The 23,371-nt window shown below is 38.0% G+C and overlaps 3 protein-coding genes across 3 annotated transcripts; 1 reads left to right on the forward strand and 2 right to left on the reverse strand.

The window, feature by feature from the left end:
* Nucleotides 1-528: 528 nt before the first annotated feature.
* On the forward strand, nucleotides 529-8,462 carry tex (THO complex 3 homolog tex). Its single transcript, XM_028172348.2, has 7 exons — nucleotides 529-1,248; nucleotides 1,393-1,514; nucleotides 1,870-2,005; nucleotides 2,352-2,455; nucleotides 3,642-3,803; nucleotides 4,717-4,817; nucleotides 6,145-8,462. Exons 1-7 carry the CDS (start codon nucleotides 1,030-1,032, stop codon nucleotides 6,300-6,302), a joined length of 1,002 nt encoding a protein of 333 aa, XP_028028149.1. The 5' UTR covers nucleotides 529-1,029; the 3' UTR covers nucleotides 6,303-8,462.
* A 1,681-nt stretch (nucleotides 8,463-10,143) lies between these two features.
* On the reverse strand, nucleotides 10,144-21,675 carry LOC114241530 (NADPH-dependent diflavin oxidoreductase 1). Its single transcript, XM_028172385.2, has 7 exons — nucleotides 21,194-21,675; nucleotides 20,521-20,801; nucleotides 19,203-19,383; nucleotides 14,673-14,893; nucleotides 13,352-13,630; nucleotides 12,416-12,642; nucleotides 10,144-11,292 (listed from the first exon to the last, which is right to left on the reverse strand). The coding sequence occupies exons 1-7, from the start codon at nucleotides 21,576-21,578 to the stop codon at nucleotides 11,070-11,072; spliced, it is 1,797 nt and encodes a 598-aa protein (XP_028028186.2). The 5' UTR covers nucleotides 21,579-21,675; the 3' UTR covers nucleotides 10,144-11,069.
* On the reverse strand, nucleotides 15,576-18,108 carry LOC114241531 (U3 small nucleolar ribonucleoprotein IMP4). The gene is made up of 6 exons (XM_028172386.2): nucleotides 17,706-18,108; nucleotides 17,381-17,543; nucleotides 17,142-17,274; nucleotides 16,824-16,962; nucleotides 16,464-16,585; nucleotides 15,576-15,777 (listed from the first exon to the last, which is right to left on the reverse strand). Exons 1-6 carry the CDS (start codon nucleotides 17,890-17,892, stop codon nucleotides 15,592-15,594), a joined length of 930 nt encoding a protein of 309 aa, XP_028028187.2. The 5' UTR covers nucleotides 17,893-18,108; the 3' UTR covers nucleotides 15,576-15,591.
* Nucleotides 21,676-23,371: the final 1,696 nt, after the last annotated feature.

Raw genomic sequence — 23,371 nt, forward strand, 5'->3', positions numbered from 1 at the left:
AAAAAAGAATATGTCGGATGTTTATCAGTTTACTAATTCAGAAAAATTACTCTCTGCGCACTTATGTGCAGATATTTGTGTTTATTTATTGCCTTTCTAAGTGGATGTGCATACGGCCCACTTGATGGTAAGTAGTTACCGTCGCTCATAGTCTATGAGTTATAGACATCAGGAATGCCAGGGGCAGAGCCAAGCCACGGCTTACCAAGTGCTGCTTGCTGTGTGATGTGATACATTATTTATTGTTAATGCTATTTTCCCTTTTTTTTCAGGAGGCTTTGTTGCACTGCGCGTTTATGCTCACAGTTTGGTTAACTCCAATGGCTTACTTCATGAGCCAAATAAAGGTGTGGCGACGAGAATACATGGGCAAGTGAATGACGAATAAATAATTGATTTCTTCTACTGTCTTTATTTTTAAATCTCAGAACGTATTCAGCTTTACCTCTACGCCTTAATCCATTCAACCTGGTAACAACCCGTTAATTAAATAAATGTCGAACACTAAGGTACAGTACAAGATTATAAGGTAAAAGTTCGGCATACAAATTATTTTTTAAGGTTTTCTGTAACTTTTTGTAATGTTCACCTTAAAACTTATGGAAATGAACTTTACAATGATATTTTTAGAAAGCATTCTAAACTTTTTGCGAGAACGAGAGGTCTACTCTCAGCTTCCAAAGCAAACCCAGATCCGGATTAATACGACCCTAAAAGGTTAAAATTAAGGATAACAAAATCGCTGGACGTAGCTTCGGTTATCCCAGAAATCTCAGTAAATTCTCATCATTTCTATGAGCGCTGTTTCATCTTACTTCTTTAAAATAATGAAATTATTCCAACAACTTTGCTTCTCGTGCTGCTGCCAAATAGTCTTAATTTCATAAAACTTAGAGGTTTTGGCATTTATTATAAAAGATTTGCCTGTATGAGTTAGATTTCCTTTGCTTGTCCGATGAAAGGAACACTCGTCAAATAAACAAAAAACACTAACAGGAAAACAACTAAAATTTTAATGTTAAATTTTACATGATAACCAAAGCTATGAAGGATTCAAAGCATTCGCAAGCTCCTATAGAAGATTTAAGTGAATTACGTAGTTATTTTGCGTCACACAATACTACACGCGAGTACATTGCACATTCATCCAAAGTACATTCCGTGGGCTGGTCCTGTGATGGTAGAAAGCTGGCTTCTGGGTCATTCGATAAAAGCGTTGCAATATTTAATTTAGAGAGGAGCAGATTGGTGAGTTATTGTTTATTTCAAAATATTTAAAATCCCTACTAAATTTGAGAGGTTATAATAATTTTTTTTTTGTTTTATGCAATAACTTAAAAACTGTGCAGCCTAGAAATAAAAATAAGTAGACACAAATTTTGTAAATTTCAGAGTCAAGATTTTATTTTCAAAGGCCACACTGGCTCTGTAGATCAACTCTGCTGGCATGCGTCACATCCTGATCTCCTGAGTACAGCGAGCGGAGACAAATCTGTTAGGATATGGGATACACGGTAATACTGGGATGTTAATTATTAGCCCTTTATAAATAAATATTAATATGAGATATCCGAAAAAAATTATAAGCATCTAGAAATTTTTATATCAACACACATGAATACAATAGTTGAGATTCCATCGTATTCATAAAAGACAAGTGTTAGTTCCAAATGAACATTAATACTATTTTGCGGTAGAGAGTGTGGCATACCTTTATTGTAAATTCTCATAATATATCTTCCTGAACAAGATTGGTACCATTGAGTTCAGTTGGCTTTTTCATGGTGACTTAATTTAATCTATTAATTTTAAATTTTTCTTATAATATAGAAAATCTAAGGGTGTTCTACAGGATAATAAAATTTATAGATCACACAAATGCGCGGCGACAATCCCAACCAAAGGTGAAAACATAAATATAGCATGGTCTCCTAATGGCAACACCATTGCGGTAGGGAACAAGGAAGATTTAGTTTCATTTATCGATACAAAAACTTATAAAGTGGTGAGTTATGAATTATTATTTATATACATAAATATCTATTGTAAATCTCCCACAGCATTGAAGGTAAAAATTAAACGGTATAAAAACTAAGAAAACAATTAAAATCCACCATTGTCTAACTTGGTCATATTTCTTGTATCATCCAGATAAAATAGTATTACCAAGCCAATTGTAATTTTTTAATTGACACTTTTTTTTTTAAACATTGACCAATTAAATACCAAAAATTACCATTCAAAGAGGATACATATCAGAGATTCTGTCTTTTGAAATATATGAATATAATGGGTAGGGTGATTTGTGTCGATTCAGTTACTGAATACATTGAGACATTTATTTATTGCAGGTGACAGAAGAACAGTTTAACTTCGAAGTGAACGAGATATCATGGAATAATACATCGGACTTGTTCTTCCTCACCAATGGATTGGGATGCGTACATATTATGACGTTAGTATTTTATAACATCATCATCATCCTCATGCTTTCCTATTACCCTCTGCTGGGGTGTAGGGCTCGAATCAAGTTTTTCCATTTATTCCGGTTTGTTTTGATTCGAGTTTCAGTAATATAAAAGTTTCAGGCATACAGGTTATTAGCCCATAGTGCCTTAGGCTGTTGGCAGGGCTGCTGCCTCGAAGCGTACCGCCACACTTGATTTGTGTCAGAGTTTTCTCCTCTCATGCATTTAGTGGTTATTTAGACCAACTGGGTGATGAATACCCCTTCCAGCGCACTGGACGTATGGTTATACCGCCATGTCTCGGTCGTCAGAGCCTCGTTGGTTGTCCAGCAGGGAGCACCACGGTAGCAGGTTTGCCACCGCCGCCATCCGGCGCGAGCAGGTGAGGTTGACAATGGGGTCAGCGAGATGTTGTTGCTGTTCTCCCCTTACTCCCCAGTATTTTATAACATTAAATTTAATTCATCATAATTCACTGCTAGAAGGAAATCGTTTCAACATTACTATAAAAATAGTTTTGTATTTGTTAGTTGTAAGTGCTGCTACTAAAGTTTGTATGTATTCTATGAAGTTTACTTCATTCTTGCCATGGAGGATAGAACTATGGAGTATTCCATCTTGTGTAGGGGACAAGTTGAAAAATGTCTACCTGTAAACAGCAAGTTACAGTTCGAAGAATCAACAAAATAACACTAGTGTAGAAAGTGGAAATGGTATGATCCGTAAAGAAGAAAAATGACAAATTATATAGCTGTGGTTTGAATTTCCCATTTTGTGGTATCATAGGAGCAGTAGTATTTAAGCTGCTTCAACTAACTAGATTGTCTAGGCACTGACACAAAGAATAGGTAACACAGAGAGAATGAATATTGTTATGTCATTCACTTAACATATATTGTTTAAAAGATAGGATTTCAGTACAATATAGGTAGATTAGCACTTAAGTAACTCAATATAAAGGTAAGTGTACAGCACGGCAGACGTATCGAATGGGTACATGAACATGTTTTGACAACAATAATGGATAAAATCACAAGCGACAGCGATTTTGTCTAAATTGTAAGGCGGTTGCCCAAGTAGTGGTATGTTTCAATATATGGGCGGATAAGTGAGTCGCCAAAGTATGTATGGTGAGAGTTTACTAAAATAACGAAAATTAATATTTCTATCCAGTTATCCATCTCTAGAGCTGCAGACAGTACTGAAGGCGCATCCTGGTACGTGTATTTGCATCGAGCACGACCCAACCGGTAGATACTTTGCTACTGGATCAGCCGATGCTCTGGTCTCACTATGGGATGTCAATGAACTGGCCTGCTTAAGAGTTTTCTCCAGGTATTTTTTGCTCTAGTTTTTTTTTTTATTGCTAGATGGGTGGACGAGCTCACAGCCTACCTGGTGTTAAGTGGTTACTGGAGCCCATAGACATTTTATGACATAAATGCGCCACCCACCCACCTTGACATATAAGTTCTAAGATCTCTGTATAGTTGCAACGGCTGCCCCACCCTTCAAACCGAAACGCATTACTGCTTCACGGCAGAAAGTAGTTCGGTGAATGTGCCGTAAAAAATATCAAATATACACAATATTATGTCAAAATGTAAACTAATTTGACTATTGAACAAACTCCAACAGTCTGCGAAATGCAAACAAACAGACAAACTTGTATTTTTAATATTAGGTGAAGATGAAGAGTAAAATACTGAGACCTCAGATACTAATAAATAGACTTGGAAGTTGGAAGTTTGCAATGAAGGATGAACAGTGGATATTACCTAAATGGTACCCAGAATACATTATTCATTTAACATGGAAACATAGCAACCGTTGCTGTGCAATTATACTGTATTTCCAAGAGAGCGTTAAAAGTAATTATCCTGGGAAAATGCAGTGTTTCATTCTTTCATAATTACAAAAACCAGCCACATAGGGAAATTTAATAGTATTGCAATTATTCTTGACAGATATAAGCCTTGTTCTTCCTTTTGGTTCATTCTGCCAGTAGCAGTATTTGTAATGCTTTATTGCTTAAATGTGTGGACGAGCTCACGGCCCACCTGGTTTTAAGTGTTTACTGGAACTCATAGACATCTACAACGTTAATGCCACCACCCACCTCGAGACATGAGTTCTAAGACCTGTTTTTACAGTACATCGGCAGACATAGGCGGGGTAGTGGTACCTACCTGCGTAGGCTCACTGGACGTCCTACTACAATTAAGACATCTGGTCTGTAATGTTGAAGGTTGGAGTGGCCTGTCCGGACGCTGTCGTTTAGCTTCGACGGCAGGCTGCTGGCGTCCGCGAGCGAGGACCACATCATCGACATCGGAGACACGGAAACCGGTTCGTCTATTTTGTATTCATTTACGGTCAGCGGTAACGATCCACAGTTACTAACTTGACTTCACAATTTTTTTTGTGACTGTACGGGACTCTAGTACCGTAGATTGGGGGGAATGGGGACTAGTAGTCTAAGATCCCGCTGCATGTACTCGACTTTAATAATGTATCATTCCAAAAGTGCTGGCTAATGTTATTGTTAATACTAATATTATTATGCTAATATTATCGCACAGCCGGCAATCGCTGTCCTCGTCTGACAAATGATGTTACGCGCTAACTCTCTTCCACTCTACCTTCAATATTTATTATCTTTAACAGCCAGTAACCCTTATTTGCGGCCAGATTTAATTAAGCAACTTTATATGATAATTAATAGAAAAAAATGAGCTTCAATTTGACATATAATTAATGAAAATAGGTTATAAACGTATAAATTTATCGAAATCATACCTGTTTACACCTGGCTGCAAAGAGGTGCGGCCAGGTGCGCAACGGCAACCGTGATTTTTTAGAATCTTCATATTAATTACCGTGATGTAGACGTTATTTTATTAAAAAAATAAATAAACGAATTTTTTTACCAAAAATCAATTAAAAATAATTTAATTAAAAATAATGGCGGCCAAATTTTGATAGGCACCCTAGTAAATATATATTCTCTTAATTATAAATAAACATAAAAATTTGGTTTTAAACAAAAAGTCGATGAGCACACCAATCCTGCAGCGGGATCTCGTACTATAGGGGTAGAATAGGAAAAAAATTGGGTTGTGAAAATGCTGAGATTTAAATTTGTTGAATTGAAAGCGACTTTTATTTAGTGTTTATGAATATTAAATAGTTTAATTTACTGATTAGATATTGAAAAGTTAACTACCTAAAAGTAAGTGCCTACCTAACAGCTAAACAGTGCCAGCCCTATCGAGCCCCTCCCCCCAATCTACTTTGTCCAGACAGCGCGCCGAAGTACAGCTATAAAGAAAAGTGCATAATAATTGGCAAGGTTAGCCAGACTAAGTGACTGAAGGACTCAAAATGCCAACGCCCTAGCCAGATCTAAGATCGTATCAAGAGGACTTTGCAGCAGCGTTGCCTTCGAAGCCGCAATCCTTATCAGGGTGGGAACAATTTGAGGAGGTGAATGCAGAGCTTCGACTGCCTAAAGAGTCTTCACACGAACAGCTCCCAGAGTGAAGCAGTAAGCTTTATGATTGAGGTTAAGAGCCTCGATGAAGGATCAGGACTTTTTTTTGTGGTGGTACCTAACCGCGTGGACTCACAAGAGGTCCTACCACCAGTAACCCCCTGTTAACCTCTCCTGTTTCAGGGGAGAAAGTAGCAGAGATCCCGGTGTCCGCGTCCACGTTCACGGTGTCGTGGCATCCCGCGCGCTACCTGCTGGCCTTCGCCTGCGAGGACAAGGAGCCGCCCGAGAGGAAACGCGATTTGGGGAATCTCAAACTGTGGGGACTCTCTAGTTCTTAGTGTTGGAAGTGTGATATACAAAATAAACTAAAATACTAAAAAGGATTGTGTGGATTTATGAAACCACGGTAAAAGTGAAACTTTTTTTCACATTCTAAGCATTTAACTCTGACAAAAACAAAATAGCGTGGAGCACTGGCACAAATGAGTAATAATCTATACACTACACGGTCAGCCGCTGCGAACTATAGGCGCCGCCATATTGGCCTTGGCTGCTCTGACGAGCGCCTTTCACTTTATACCTACTCCGCGGCCGACCGTCACGCGACATGCAACACGCAGACGAAAAAGTTTGAGACGATGTAAAAAAAAGTTTAAACAAAAAATTTATTTAAACTAATGGTACCCCGGTAGTCGAAATTCGACTATAATTAAGTCAAATTATAAGTTTGTACACTAATATGATTCTATTGTCAAATAGTTTATAATAACAGATTTCGCCAAGACCACACTGTAGACAAATATCAATAGCGACAAACAATATTTAATCTATTCTCAATTTGACCACAGACTATAAGCAATGTGAAAAGTTTGACAATAAACAAATAGTATGCATGCGTGTGTGCGTCAAATACATAGTATGTAGTGTGTGTAATGTTTTCTTTATTGATTTATTGTATCTTTTATGCATTATTTAAAAAAAATATTAGCATTGTGCACTTCTTCTCTATATTCTCTACTAGCGACCCGCCCTCGCTTCGCTTCGGAAACATTAAAACACACATGAAACCAAAAAAAAATGAAAAAGAAAATAAAAAAAAGTAGCCTATGTTCATCAGGGACAATGTCGGCTTCTAATGGAAAAATAATTTTTCAAATCGGTCCAGTAGTTTCGGAGCCTATTCGAAACAAAAAAACAAACAAATCTTTCCTCTTTATAATATTAGTATAGATAAGTGTGGAAAATTTCATACTCCTCCGTCCGCGCAATTTTCGTAAAAATGGATACAAAGTTTTTGCTTCACGTATATATATAGATCCTCTTTTCGTTTGCGAATAGAACTGCGAGCATGAGTGTCGTGATACTAATCCATAGTCCGTCACAAGCCGCAACGTGCGAGTGCGAGCGAGACAGATGCACGGCAAGTCAGTACCTACGTAGCGTGACGTCTTCTATGTTGGAAACATTTTAGTACAGAGGGATCTTATGTACAAACTAAACCACGCTCATACTCCTTGATATGAAAGAATCTCTGAATTTAATTTCTCAAAACGTAATAGTTTCTTAAAAGCGGTATGTTTTTGGAATAAGATTTTTCTTGAAATCTCTTTAAAAAACACTACTTAGAGATTTTTCAATAAAAAATATAAAAATCCCATAAGACATCAATTTCTTATAAGAGTGATTTTAATAAGCGGTTCTGATTTATACATCTAGATTGTTCTATATCGAGTTTAATGAGGGACGGTTTTATTCTGAAATGAGCTCAAATGGTTTTTTAAGCAAATTATAGTAGAATCATTTTGTCCGTGCAGTTTGGGTAATAAAAAATCGGAGCGGTGAGGCGAGTATTTCGCTCTCTCTTCCATTCAACAGCCTTATGGACGGGCATAGTGATGCGCATTATTGTTGTCGATAAGCATTATCGATAGTGTATTTAGTTTTGTCATTCTGTGGGTTAGTGATAAAAATGAAAGAAAAAAATCACTAATCGAACACTTACACCACATATCGCCGCAGCAAGTTAACGAGAACGGCAGAAATAAACACTTTGTAACTTTTCGGGATCTATCCTCATTTCAGTGAAAATTTATACACATTGTTGATAACAACGCGTGCAAATATTATTTTGAATAAATTCTGCCGTTTTGATAAAAAACAAAGGAGTAGCCATTGTCTCACTAAAGAAATTCAGAGAACGAATGCATAAAAGCACATTTATCTTCGACATATGTACTATAATTTGCAGGTAAGTACAACAAATGACTCATAAAATAATAATGTCTCACCACCCTTCATATACCGCCCCGCCGCCGTGTACCTGCCTTCGATGACTCATTTGTTTTTATCGATAATGGCGTTGCGCCCGCGCAAAATGCTCACCGCCCTAGCCGGGCTATGTTTTATGACCCAAACTGCACGGACAAAATAATTCTACTATAATTTCAAGTAGGTACTTCCTAGTTTTTTTAGGTAAAATAAAAACTTTTGTACGTAAATTATAGTTTTATTTATATAATTTTATTGATGCATTTTTGTTGAATTTTCGAACTTTTTTCCTAAAATTATGTAATCAGTCTGTTTTTAAAACGCACATTTAATTCGCCATTAATGGAGGTAGGTTTGCGCGTTGACCTGTTGCCCTCGGTCAGCAAACAGACGAACTCGACTGTCAGAGGTAATTAAGAAATCAAAGGAGTCAAATAATTTAAAAACACAAAAACATAGTTCAAGTACAATTTTCTCTACTGTCAACATTTTGTTTTGTTGTTTTTGTTTAGTTAGTGGCTAATGAAGATCTTTAGTATAAAATTAAATAACGAACTACAGTCAAAACCGTTTACTGCGACATCGTTTAATACAACATGCCGGTTATAATAACCAAGAACAAAGGTCTCGGCTGAATGCCATATGACCGCCTTATTAAAAATATTGCTTTCTACGACATTGGTAATAGCGACATACCTTATAAAACGACCACATTTAACTAATATTTCGGAGAATTAGATCTGTTAGAGCGACCGGCTAAGCTGTATTGTAAACAATTTGAATAGGTATCCACATTTGTCTTCAATGGCTTTTAAAATCAGGAAAGAAAACAATAGGATTTAGTTTAGTGTAGGGTCTTTTCCAATTCTTAGAAACAAAACACGTGCATGCGGTAGTCAAAGCCCGCTTCTTCATACCTCTTCAGTTAGTTTGTTACTTATCTATACACAAGACGCACCAAAACTTTGTGGAGTTATTCGTGAAACTTTCAAAATGTCGCAAAGAAAAGAAAACAAATTAATATTGAAGAAAAATCGCGTATTATGTAAATATATTTATCCAATAATTCCCTATCGATTTGTTTGTACTTGCACGATACACATTAAACATCAGCGGTTGTTACGACTATCGGTTTTTACGACTGAATATGAGCAGTCCCTTCGATGTCGTTATAACAGATTTTGACTGTATATCGAACCAAAGTGATTGTCGAACTTTAATTAATACGAGTACATATTAAGTATTTCCCTATGAAGTTGTCATTTGGTATAGTGTGCTTAGTGCGAGTTTTTTAACGTTCTCGATAGCGTAAAAGTTAACTCAAATTTGTATGGAGTTGGAATGTTTGCCTACGTTTGCCGCTAGGGGCGCTGTTCCAACTATATACAAATTTGAGTTAACTTTTACGCTATCGAGGACGTTAAAAAACTCGCACTAAGCACACGGATAGTTTCAGTGTACCTCTTGAAGAAGTGAGGTGTACGGGACTCGACAAATTTCAAAGGCAATTGGTACTATTTTTCAGTTTTTGAATTTTTACTCAGCCGAGGAGTTCAAACTGGAAAAGGTGGAGGTCTGTCGGCGCAAGTCTGGTCTGGTCTTGTAGCTTAGAGGGCGCTGTTGGGCCGGAGGTCGGGCGCCGGAGATTAGAGAGCTTCTCATCTCATACACAACACAACTCATACATGCATGTGTGAATAGGAGATGTATGGAGGTGGCAGTGCAAGGTAAAGGGGGAAGCGGTCGACCGAAGAAGACATGGATGGAGTGTGTGAATGGCGATATGAAAGATAGAGGAGTGAGTATTGAGATGACGGCTGATAGAAGAGAATGGAAGAGAAAAATTCGTTCGAAAATTGGCAAATATTTTGAAATGATAACTTCACTTACACACTTAATGAAACACAGGTATTTTATAGGAAATATTAATATTAAAAGAACAACAACAAAACAACAGAAAACGTCATATATATAGGTCGAAATTGGATCATTAAGCTAACACTTATTACTAGAGTAATATCTCTAACAAATAAAATTATCGTAACTCGATATTTGTGACGCAATTGACTTTCTAAGTCTAATTCGCAAAATATACAAACATTTATACAACTAAAGAGGTGTTTTGAAGTATTTTGGTTTCAAATATAATATTATTGTCAAAATACATTAATATTTAATATTCGATGACTCCGGCGCTACTAGCACCAGCTACGCTACAAGAATAGTTACATCTAAACAAATTTACATCTTTAACAACAACAAAATTTACAGTCCCACCGTGAATCGAACCCGGACCCCAGCGGCTCCAACGATCAGAATAGTATACGAGAAGACTCGCGTCGGTCGGACGAGAGTATTAAAGTTGATAGATATAGAAACTCCTTATCAAAAAGAAAACATATACATAAAAAGCAGTGACAAGAGGTGTCCCAAGAATAAGTAAAAAAATGTCTGTCACTTCGTAAAGTAAAACAAAATAAGAAAACTGTGATTTCGATAATAAATTCTAAAACATCGACGTAACTAATATATAAAAGTGTGTTAGTATATTATTTCGTAACTGCCTGCACTCTGCGATTTAAAGTTCGGATTCTGCTACCGAGAATTTTAAATCATATCAGAGAGCACTACCAACCTGACGGTGAACGATCACCGTAGCGCTCTCGAAAGATGAAAATGTTCACCATCGAATTTTTTTATAACGCCATCTGTCGCTCGATATGCGGACCACGGGCTCCCTCTACCACAACACATAGAATCCAGTGAATTATTCAGTTTTGATCCGTCGTTGGTAACCTTGTGAAGTCCGCGATGCTACCCAGTTGGAATACCAGGCATCACCAGGTCTCGACCTGGAGGCGACCTTGCTCCTGCATGGTGCGCACGGCGTCGCTGCTGGCGGCCGCGCTGGTCCCGGAGCACACCCGGATGACGTCAGCGAGCGCCTCCCGCACATTGTCCGGCATGCTCTTGGCGTTGCCCGATATGAACACGTGGGCGTTGTTGTTCAGCAGTCGCCAGATCGTCTCGCGGTTCTCGAATATCTTGTGCTGGACGTAGCTGTGGGAACGAGACCTCTTACTGGTAATGACTTTTTGGCGGGAAACGCGAGGAGCGAAGTTGTGTGATTTTATTTTATTTTGTCTATTTAGTGTTTCTTCAGATTTAAATGTGTTATAACGGTGGTTTATTAACCGTTTAATATCTGTGAAAGTGCATAAATGTGGGAAAATTAAAGGAAATCACTGGACGTAACTTCCTCCAAAAAATCCACTGAAATGACCACAATTTTACTGACATATTTCATTCCATGTCATCTCATCTCATCTCGTTTCTTTTCATTTCACTCCATATTATCATTTTTTATAAAAATAAGAATATAAATTAAAATAAGACTTGACCTCAAGGTCTTCGTTATCAGGTCATAAACTCCCTTAAAAAAATAACTGGTGATAGGACCTCTTGCGAGTCCGCACGGGTACATGCACCACGCACCACCGCCCTGCCTATTTCTGCCATAAAGCAGTAATGCGTTTCGGTTTGAAGGGTAGGGCAGCCGTTGTAACTATACTGAGATCTAAGAACTGATATCTCAAAATGGGTGGCGCATTTACGTTGTAGATGTTTATAGGCTCCAGAAACCACTTAACACCGGGTGGGCTGTGAGCTTGTCCACCCATCTAAGCAATAAAAAGCACGCGGCCGGGGTCAGCGACGCAGTGCCGTCCCCGAGTCGAGGGGGACACCTCATCTGACCAGAGGTGGCACGTAGCATTATCCCTCCATCGACTTCCCTACTCCTCAGTAAAGAGGTCGATAAATAATAAGATATTATATTCTCCTACCACTCGGTCACACCATCTGTACTGTTGCTAAGACGCATTACGAGCCCACACGGCCGATGCCAGTATCCGAGCAGTTATTTCTGCTTCGACAGTACTTATTCGTCTTGATTATAGGGGCGGTACAGTCACCATCAAAAATCTTATTACATTATTAATAAAAAGTGCTCCGGTAACTGCTCCACTTATTTGTAATACATTGCGTACAGGGAGACGCGTTCGTCAAACACAATTTTAGGCTCCGGTGTGTTGAGAGTTATCACACCCACGACCCTCAGTACTACGATCACTCCCAACAATACTACCGAAGTGGTGAACAAATATAATTATCTCCAACTCACATCTTATCTTCCTGGTCTCTAGAAAAAGCGCAGTACAAACTCAAGTTCCCATCTCCCACCATCCCCTCCAACTCTTCCCTGCAGTGGTAGTCCTTCTCTTTGTACCGACACCCGAAGAACAGATGCATGATGTCCTTGGACGCTGTGCCGTAGTGAACCCTTTCTTGGAGCAGACTCCTGAAGGGAGCGAGCCCCGTGCCTGGCCCCACCATTATGTGAGGCACGCTCTGAAAGCCACAAACAGTTATTGTAGTGCTGAATTTTCAAATATATTTTAAAAGTTATCCGTAATATTAATAAATTATTTATTTAAAAAAAAATCTTTTGATTGAGGACAGCTGTTTACAATACAATCTTGATACTTTAATGGGTGGCCTATGGGCTCAGGTGACTTCTTTACATCAAATAGGCCTTGAACTCTTTAACCTGAGCATGAATGAAACCTACAATAATATGAGGATTCACCTTTTTTCCCTACCTATTCTAGTAACCTTGAGGGGTTATTCTAGATTCATCGAACTAGTAGGTGAGCTCAAGGGGCTCAAACCTGATGTTGTTGCTAACATGAACTCTAGCAATAGCAGTGCTCCGCAGAAACTACCACCGGGTTGGAAACGCAACCCACTGAGAAGATGATCTGGTGAGAAACTCAGTGGATTGTGTCTATGGGTTCATTTACTCGCCGAGCCCTTCGTCGCAAGCGACGGGTTCAATGAGAACGATGACTGGGGTAGCCTAAGGCGTTGGCATTTTGAGCCCTTCCGTTACTATGCCATTTATTATGGCACTTTTCTTTTTAACTGTACTTTGGCGCGCTATCTGGATAAAGTACAGTAGATTGGGGGAAATCAGGACGCTTTCCAATTCCAATACAAATTTTTTGGGCGACCTCGACTGTTTACCATTCGGTCCGCAGGATCGGGAATGAGCACTCACCGCATCATCAGGAAAAACAAAGGTCCCCTTTTTGATCCACCCGTAGACCTTGTGACCGGGGGGCAGCGCCGCGAGCCAGTTGGAGGCGAGGCCGAGGCGCGGGCGGCGCAGCGCCGTGCGGTACCGGACCGCCGCCACCAGCAGCTGCAGGCCGCGCCCCGCCGCCGCCGCGCCGCACGCGCTCGCTATCGAGAACGAGCGCGGCTTTATAATCGAGAACAACTCGAACAGCGTCTGTATGGTGAGCCGCGCGGCCGAGCGGTGGAAGTCCTGCAGCACCTGCGAACACAAGACACTTACTGCTGGTAGGGTAGGTACCACCCCCCGGTGAAGGTCAAGGGGTGATCTGAGGGGGTAGAGGCCTCGCGGCGCACTACCTTCACTTTAGCAGCTGCCAAAGAGTATCTATAATAGAGCAAACGATTGGCGGTGTATCGCGTCCCGACTCGGCAGGCTGGTTCTGGTCCAGCGGGGTATTCCGGGACACCAGCGGCACCGTCTGGGCGGCCTGACGGGCTGCCGTACCGAGACGGCCGACGTTTCAGAGCCGCCTCGAAAGCTCCGTCGGCTGGGCATCCTTGGGGTGAGCTGCGCTATCTGGTTGCAGTGTTGACCGCAGTAACCCCCTACCTCATCCGGGTTCTGACCTCGGAGGGGATCGGACGCTTGGGCGAAGAGTGCAGGGGAGTCGTTTAGTGGGTGGGCCCTAAATTGCCTTGGGCCGGCGCGCTCCCTAGGCGCGGGGACCTCGTAGGTGGGTCGACCCCGGCCTGAACAAAAAAAGGGTAGGTACCACCAACCCGACTATTTGTGCCGTGAAGCAATAATGTGTTTGAGTTTGGTTTGTTTTGAAGGGTGGGGCAGCCGTTGTAACTATACTGAAAACTTAGAACCTATATCTTAAGGTTGGTGGCGCTTTTACGTTGTAGATGGTCTCGTCGTGGTCGTGGTAGATGTCTATGGGCTCTAAAAATCACTTAACACCAGGTGGGCTGTGAGCTCGTCGACCCATCTAAACAATAAAAAAAACTTATACGTACACACGGTTAGAGTGAGCTCAGAAATGTCCTAACGTTGGCAAAACACCCTGTATGTACCAAGGCAAACATTCATGCGCTTAAGAGCACCGGTGACCACTGTATATCAGCTAGACTCACACTCTGGCTGGGTGGATGTATTTGCGTTATTATAAGGGTTCAAAGAATCTTTTAAAATCAGATGAACCCTCTCGTCACTCATCTCGACAATTAAAAAACCTGAACACTTCAGGGACACGTCCCATTGCATGCGAATATTTAAAATTTATCATTTAAATTCTCACTTCTATAACGGTTCTCTTCGTTCTCCTACAATAATTCAGCCAGTCCTCCTGACCCTCTGGGGAACTGAGCTCTATACATTTGTCCCTCTCTAACTTGTCCTGGGACACGAGTGCCAGAATGGAGAAGACATACTGAGTGGCGTAGCATCGCAGGTCCCAATACTGTTCGGCCACTTCGTATAAAGTCAAGGGGTGACGTAGGAACTCTGGCACAGGCATATCTGGAAGGATATTAGTAAGACTGATAATTCAACGAGCTCATCTCTCATCAGGTTTTAAGCGATCACCTTTGTGGGTTTATAAGTAAAGACTTCAAAATTAACTCTGATTATTAACACCCAATATTGATAGGACCGTGTCAATTTCATTTTTTTATTGCTTAGATGGGTGGACGAGCTCATAGCCCACCTGGTGTTAAGTGGTTACTGGAGCTCATAGACATCCACAACGTAAATGCGCCACCCACCTTGAGATATAAGTTCTAAGGTCTCAAGTATAGTTACAACGGCTGCCCCACCCTTCAAACCGAAACGCATTACTGCTTCACGGTAGAAATAGGCAGGGTGGTGGTACCTACTCGCGCGGACTCACAAGAGGTCTTACCACCAGTAATTACGCAATTTATAATTTTGCGGGTTTGATTTTGATTACACGATGTTATTCCTTCACCGTGGAAGTCAATCGTGAACATTTGTTGAGTACGTATTTCATTAGAAAAATTGGTACCCGACTGGGATTCGAACACCGGTGCATCGCTACACACGAATGCGCCGGACGTCTCGACGACTTCAGACAATATGATACAAACTGATATTAAAATAGAACCGGTTAGTGTTTCCTTAAATATTAATACCATTCTTGTCTTATAAAATACAGGATGTTTTTAAAAGAAAAAAATCATTATAATATATCAAAATGTTTATTCATCTTGTTGCCATCCATCATCATCACTGAAGAAGCGTCTCTTGGCAGCCGTATTCATGTAGGGGCGGAGCGCCCACTCGGTGTCGGCGGCCGTCAGGGATTCCAGGGTGCCGAGCTTGATCTCATATAACCTCATTTGGAAACGTGGACCCACTTCTGTTAATTCAATATCCTTGCCTGCCTGGAAATCAATATACATATTGTTATTTTTAAGCTATTGCATAGCTTTTATCGTGGGCCTTGAGCGCGGCGACCGAATCATGAAATTCCGTAACGAAAAAAACCTTACACCCCTCACTCCGTCTACCATGTAGCTCGCGTTCAACACATTCACACGTTGCGCTTGTGTAGTGTTTGTTAATAAGCGCGTGGCGTGACGTCACACTGCATGCGCATCATGAAAAGTCTGCCCATCTCTCTCTCGCGCGGTCTAGCTTATGAGTGTGAAGGGGACAGTTAAGGTTTTGCTTTTATTAATGTTTAATATAGCGTGGTCTTGTTTTATTATTGTTTTAATATTAAATTATCATTGTCTAATTATAATTGCATAAGTTGATAAAAAAGGCTATGCAATAGCTTTACCGCGGCAGTTCCCGAGTGCCACACGTTTTTTTTCATATTAGAAGCTGTTATCTAACATGTATATAAAGACAAAACAGTCAAAGGCAAAACTATTTTCTGTTAGTCAACTGTATTTTTTTTTGTGTCTATCAATCTCAACTGTTATACATTTCCATAAAACACATTTAAAAATAGGCTTTTTTTTCATGCAAAAATAAATTACAAAGCAAAAGAAAAGATGTGATTTAAGACAAGTCTTGAGATGTAACATGTAAAAAAATACTAATAATAAATAATGCTGAATACCTTTTTATATGTATGTTGCCTGAAGCATATGTAATCATCATGGTTCGCAAATGATATAACTCTCTTCGAATCGGGCTTTGGTACAGGAAACAGGTACTTTAATATACTCATTGTACGTAAACCTGGAATAGGTATATCAAAAATAGATTTATTCAAGCAAGGGGAATAAATAAATAATAATTTTATGTTTCTAATGGGTAAGTTTAAATTATTGCATGGAGTTTTAAATTAATATTTTTTATTAATTATATTTCAGACAAAACAAGATTCTAGATTTCAAGATTGAAATAAATAGTGGTATGAAACTGTGTGGGCTTACAACATACTTCACAAAAATTAATATAGATGTTTCTAACTCACCAAGATTACTCTTAAAGTTATGGAATATGAGATGTGGATACTGTTCGCTCATTGGTCCTATATCAGGTATGTCATGTCTCATCACAACACCCGATAATGTGAAGGATGCTGTTGGACCATATGGGAGGTGGCATATTACCTTAAAACAAAGAAAAAAGTAAGGATCTGTCAAATTATGCTATTAAATTAATTTTTCATAATTTATTTTAAAAAATTACATTGTTTATGCTAAATGTTGTGTTATTATTATTACAATATATATATATATTTTTTGCTGTTTTCCAAATTCATTCCACCTAAAAAATAATCTAAGCTCACCAAACTGTCTGGAACTCCTCGATGCTCGTGCACAACTATGAAATCTGTTACATCATTGGCTCGACAGGCATGAATCAATTGTGACATCTCATAACCACCTCTATTCATACGCTGACTGTTTGGAAATATTAACCTAAAACATTGTATTTAAGCTACAAATATAGAATAAGCACAAACCAAAAATAATTGGCTGACAAACAGTTGTTCCATGATTTTTATTAATTCTGTAAAAATCTCACCTCAGTTCTTTTACAAACATCTTGAGCCTAGCACTAGGTTCTCTGGATGTGGTAATCATGATCTTCGGATCCTCGACACCTGCATATCTGTATTCATCATCCTGTGAATTGAGTGTGTTTGCCCCACCACTGAATCCTCCGATTACTGCCACTCTTTCCGGTCCTAAAGATTTAAATACATGCTAAATTTATTCGGTATTGCCGATTCTAATCTGCAAATTAGGAGATTTTACCACAAACTTATTTAAGGAAATATCGCCTTTTATTTGCAATTTGAGGTTAGGACACACAAGTTTTGCTGTGAAATTATCAATACTTTACTTACCTTTATCTTCATATTCAATTCTCTTCTGTAAGGCGATGGCATCCTTCCGTAAATCACCATGTATAGGTATATTCTCTTCAAGACTACGTTTGATTTGATCTTTTTTAGCTTGTATACTTTTTTGTTTTTCTTCAGCCGATTTCCGGTATAAATACTCGCGGCGTAATCGCGCCTGTCGTCGCAGCATTTTTGGTTTGTCGTTACTATAGTTGAATTCGATAACCAATTTTATTTTTGTTTAAATTAATGTTTCAAATGTTTGTTTGTAAAAAGGTACAAAAAACGCGGGTGACAATTGACAACTGACGTTTACGCACGTGTTGTTTTTTGTGATTGACATTTGGCGTTTCGTTTTTGCTATGTAATAGAATTTTATTACAAGTTAAAATAACTTGCAACACATGAATAGACCTAAAGTTGTTTTGTTTGGAAAGAACCGGCCACGAGTCGTCTGAACAGTTATTTTTTTATCATTTGAGGATACGTTGAGGGATGAGCAGTTTGCCTTTAAAAATTTTGCCCGGTGACACCACAGTGGTGTCATAAGCATATCTCCGAAATTTCAAGAAAGTAGGGGAATAGGGTTGAGAACTTATGAGAACTAATGAACTGATGAGATTAGTAACATTAAGTAAATTACCATTTCCCGATAATGTCAAGAATGGCCGGCGACAAGCCAAGTAATCCGAACTAGCGCTGCCACCGCAAAGGGGATAAATTTTTACGAGACGTGCGGACGGCACTTTTAAGTTCAAAACATAATTTATTTGACTCTGTTTTTTAATTGCTGGCTGTTTATTTAATGTACATTTGGAAGAATTGTAGTAATTATAGGAAGGATTCTGAACTGGACTTGAGATCCAATTGAGTTAACAAAAGATATTAAAACAATTAAAACTCATCTCATATTGTTTTCTTGCTTCAATAATCTCGATAATTTTCTCGCATAATGTCGTAAGATATAGAATAAGCTACCAGAATGAAATATTGTGATACATATTATTGACATTTAAAAACATACTATCCAGCCACAACTATTCTATAGGAAAAGCATCTTGTAAGGGGACAAGTTGAAAAAGTGTCCACCTGTATACAGCAAGTTATTGTTGGAAGACTCACCAAAATAGTGCTAGTGTAGGAAGTGAAAGAGATATGAATATAGCAGACTTAAAACAGAGTGAAGTGTGCTGGATTAAAGTGAAGTGGGGTAGTATAGAGTGCTCTTTTTAAAATCCTTCCATTTGCCACTATGGCGCCAACTTAATGAACTCTCTTTCAGTGGACACTTTTTCATACATTGAGATGGTGCTTCTTATTTCTACTCTCTTCTATAGATAATATACATAACGATCCGTTAATGGTGGACAATTAAATATAAGCAATCATAGATTGTTCTGACTGCCAGAACCCAACACATAATAAGATTATTTTACTCAATTTAAATCAATGTTTTAACATGTTTAATTGTAATCTTTTATTTCAGATAAAAATGCTTACCATCATGATATTCTTCAACTAGTAATCTATAATGGGGCTTAATATCAATATTGTTACTTTCTAGTATGTTAAATAGGTCATCAATATCCTCCTTTGAGTTCCGTGGTCTTATATTGAAAACATCACCGGGTTTGTAGGTTAAGCATATACCAACAGATTTGAATGATATTAATCTTACATCCTAAAAAAAATGGATGTATATAATTATAATCACAATTTTACCAGTTCATTTTCTGTACATTTTTTTGTTTCTTAGATGGGTTAATGAGTTCATGGCTTGTCTGGTTTTGGATGGTTACTGGAGCTCATCGACATCACAGAGTAAATGCCGCCATTCATCTCGACACATGAGTTCTGATATCACCTAACCCCAGTAATTATGCAAATTGAAATTTTTACAGCTTTGATTTTTGTTACAAGATGGAAGCCGTTCATGAACATGTGTTATGTACGTATGTCAATAGAAAAATTGGACCTACTGGCGGGATTCAAACACCGGCACCATTGTACCGCGCGATACGAATTCACCAGGGATTTTATCTATTAGATCACAATGACTTCATAAAATGTTATGATTTGGTATCTGTGTTTTGTGAATAACAATGCCTATTTAATATGAGTCACAAAAACATTTAGCTACTGATAAATTGATCTAATTATTTTTTAGGTCCAAGCCCATACAAGTGGATGCTGCTATTACGCTCATGTCTTTAATGGAACCACCCATTCCAGTTTCAACAGTTATGCTATAAGAACGAAATTGAAGCAAATCCTCTTTTTTCACCTTGTAGGGCAATAGTATTCACTTATCCTGTCTATGGATTCTAATAACCACCTAATATTAGGGTACAAGCACTATCTTGAGACTAGTCTTGTTGAAAAAAAAAAGGCAAATAATAACAATCATGTCAAAACAAACTAAGTGACTAAACTAAATCACTGAATCATTTTCTGGTCATAAATAAAAATTTACAACATTTTATAACCTTGTTAAGAGTAGTGTAAAACTTATCAATTTGGCACACAAAATTTTGAGTCATTGATAAGAAGATCAAATATCACTTTGTAAAGATTCAGTCATGATTACATTATATATGATACTTTAATTCTATTGGTCTCTATTTCTAAGTAACTTTAATTGTCATAGATAAGGATTTTAATGAAAGAGTTTATAGCTCTTCTAAGGATCACAGAATCACATTAGCTAGTCGATATGTTTCACCCTTTAAATATGTATCTCTCCTTCCATTGAAGTTTTTAAAAACACTTATAGGTCTACAAGAAAAGGCACTTTTCATAACATTGAATAATGAAGTACCTGAAAATGAGATTCATCCGTAGTTCTAACATTACTATCCACCTCCAACAACAAAGCTTCTTGGTTATTGCTGTTTTCGTGACCAAAATATATATCTTCACAAAATCCACTTTTAACATCAGCTTTGTCCTTCAACATAGAGACCTTCCAACGAGGAATGAATTCTGATTTTACATCTGTCTGTATACTCGGAAAATACTCTTTGAGTCGTACAAAGTATTCTTTGATCCATGGAGAAACTACACCATCGTGGCCCAGGTCATGTTGGTAGTCACATAAACCTACAAATGTTGTAAATATTATTATGTTCAAGGGGTTCTACGTAATCATCTGGTCAGTATCAATAACTTTGCTAAGAATATTTGCTATTCGAAGTCTAGGGATATTTTGCCTTGTCTTATGTGTTTGCAGTACCAAAGAACATATTTGCTTAAGTAGTTGAGTAAGGATATTTTTTGTTACAATGTTCATGCAGTTACAGATTCGAGTTTAATAATATGCCATCACAATGTTTAATTTTGTTTTTTTCGTTCAGTTCATTGTTTTTATGTGTAAAATTATTTTATCTTTTTTATTTAATAAAAAAAAAACGCAAATGAATAATATTCATCTTACTTAATAAAAAATAACGTTTGATTCAGAAGTTAAAACGGCTTATATTTTAAGTACTTACCAACATCTATTAATGGTCTCGCTCCTAATTGAATGAGGCGCTTGTGAAGCTTCTTAGCGACAAAATTGAACTCTGAATATGAAGAATCTCCTAAGCCCAACACTCCAAATTTCAATTTAATTAACGAATTCGCCGGTAGATTTTTCCTCAATAGAAACTTCCAGAATTTCTTCATATTATCCGGTTCATCGCCTTGACCCGTCGTAGCGCACACAAATATCGCAAATTCTTCATGAATCAGCATAGAAATGGGATACTCGTTCATCGCTTGAACGGGCCCGCGAAAACCCAAAGCTTTTGTCGTACGCCATATTCTTTCGGCTATTTCTTGAGCCGTGAATGTCTGACTACCGTACAGCACCGTCAGTCTGCCTATTTGACACATAATTTATTAATGAAATTGAAATTAATGAGAAAACTTTAAAGAACTTTATGGAAACGATAGTTTTGAGCGGTTTACTTCATTGTCAAAATAGTCAAAATGTCAAATTCTTATTCGTTTGGCAGGTTTTAATTTGGCGTTTAGTTGTCAAACGTTTTGTTATCATTCTGGCAAAAACCCTAATCGGGGTGAATACCACAAAATCAAATTTGCGCATGCATTTAGTATTATAGTGCTCTCTACATCTACATTAAACGGAAATAATACAAACACTTTCCGAAAATTCTTAATGTATTGGCAGTAGTCTTTATTTAAACGCTTTATAAGACCTTTTGGTGCGGCATTGTTGTGATGTAATATTATAAGTTATTTATCAACTATGGGCATTGACGAGAGTTCGTGAATATAAATTTGTGTTGATAGGCTAAGTCAAAGAATTTCCCCTAAAAGGCAAGATATATAAGACCTTAATAAGGCCTGCCGTCTTGTATATGTTACCGGAAATGTATGTAATCCGTCATTGTATACAATTCCTAGGAAATGTATGTAATTCCTAAAATCGCACGGAAATGTGTGAAATAAATTATATTATACTTACACATTACACATTTCCTAGGAAATCTATACATTTCCTAAATAGCAATCGGAAATGTAAAACATTTAAGATATTGGTGGGTACGCGGGGACAGCGGGACGAGTCTTGCACTACGGTCAGTTGCCAACTTGCAATCCACTGGAACCGGCCAGGGATTTAAGAAGTGCCTTTGCAAGAAAAACTGTGCTACATCAAGATGTCTGTGTTTTAAAAATAAAGTATTATGTACTTCCAAATGCCATTCGAGCTTACCGTGCAAAAATAAATAGCTATATGGACTGACAAAGTATTATAATATAAAGATTTACTTTTATACTTTGACATTTATAATTACTTAATTATCAGACTGATTACTTGCCAAATGAAAATTTGATTTTATAAGAATAAATATAAGTTGATTTTGTGATACGTTAAAAGTTAATAGATAGTTGATTTTAGTAGTTTTAATTAGTAAGATAATATATTATTATTATTTTACGGTATGACTGTTACACGATTGTCTCAATAGTGTTATAATAAAAAAATATTATTAACAACGTGTTTTATTACAGAAAGCATTTACTTTATACATTTCCTAATACGATATTGGAATTATATACAATTCCGAGGAAATTTATACATTTCCTAGGATATCTATACATTAAATAGTTTTTCAAACAATATTTTATACATTTCCTAAATAGTATCGGAATTGTACACATTTCCTAGGATTTGTATACAATTCCTTGATTTCATACATTTCCGGTAACATATAGATCAGCTTGTTGGACCACTAAAATGGCGGATGAAAGGCAATTGCATGCAGTAGAGTGCGCGTTTGGAATGGTATGGACATGTGATGAGACAAAATGAAAATGAGGTTGGTAAGAGAATGTTAACTATGAATGTGGAAGGATATAGAGGAAGAGGTAGACCTAAGAAGAAATGGATGGATTGCGTGAAAGACGATAGAGGAGTATGGAAGGAGAAAAAATGTTGCGCCGACCCTAGGTGACTGGGAGAAGGGCAGGAGAATGATGATGATGATGATGAGGCTAAGTCAAAAAATTAAGGAATATAGAGTGGAGTGGGTCTTTAATGTTTTGTAGGTCGATATTCCTATCATTTAACAGGACAAATACAGGTGAAGGCGAACTATTGGCGCGCACTACCTATGTGGTTTTAGGACTATTAGGTTTCGTCGAACTCGAGTAATAGAGCT

Source organism: Bombyx mandarina, chromosome 26 (assembly GCF_030267445.1).
Source record: "Bombyx mandarina strain Sakado chromosome 26, ASM3026744v2".
NCBI lineage: Eukaryota > Metazoa > Arthropoda > Insecta > Lepidoptera > Bombycidae > Bombyx > Bombyx mandarina.

Coding starts and splice junctions, on each gene's coding strand:
- tex (XM_028172348.2), top strand. CDS start 1,030: ATGATAACCAAAGCTATGAAGGATTCAAAGCATTCGCAAGCTCCTATA. Junction 3,804..4,716: donor TGCTTAAGAGTTTTCTCCAG/GTATTTTTTGCT, acceptor GTAATGTTGAAG/GTTGGAGTGGCCTGTCCGGA. Junction 4,818..6,144: donor CATCGGAGACACGGAAACCG/GTTCGTCTATTT, acceptor CTCCTGTTTCAG/GGGAGAAAGTAGCAGAGATC.
- LOC114241531 (XM_028172386.2), bottom strand. CDS start 17,892: ATGCTGCGACGACAGGCGCGATTACGCCGCGAGTATTTATACCGGAAA. Junction 16,963..17,141: donor GAGGAGTTCCAGACAGTTTG/GTGAGCTTAGAT, acceptor CTTTGTTTTAAG/GTAATATGCCACCTCCCATA. Junction 15,778..16,463: donor GGCAACATACATATAAAAAG/GTATTCAGCATT, acceptor ATTGATTTCCAG/GCAGGCAAGGATATTGAATT.
- LOC114241530 (XM_028172385.2), bottom strand. CDS start 21,578: ATGTGTCAAATAGGCAGACTGACGGTGCTGTACGGTAGTCAGACATTC. Junction 19,384..20,520: donor CGGATGAATCTCATTTTCAG/GTACTTCATTAT, acceptor CATTTTTTTTAG/GATGTAAGATTAATATCATT. Junction 11,293..12,415: donor AGAGACCAGGAAGATAAGAT/GTGAGTTGGAGA, acceptor TCGTTCCCACAG/CTACGTCCAGCACAAGATAT.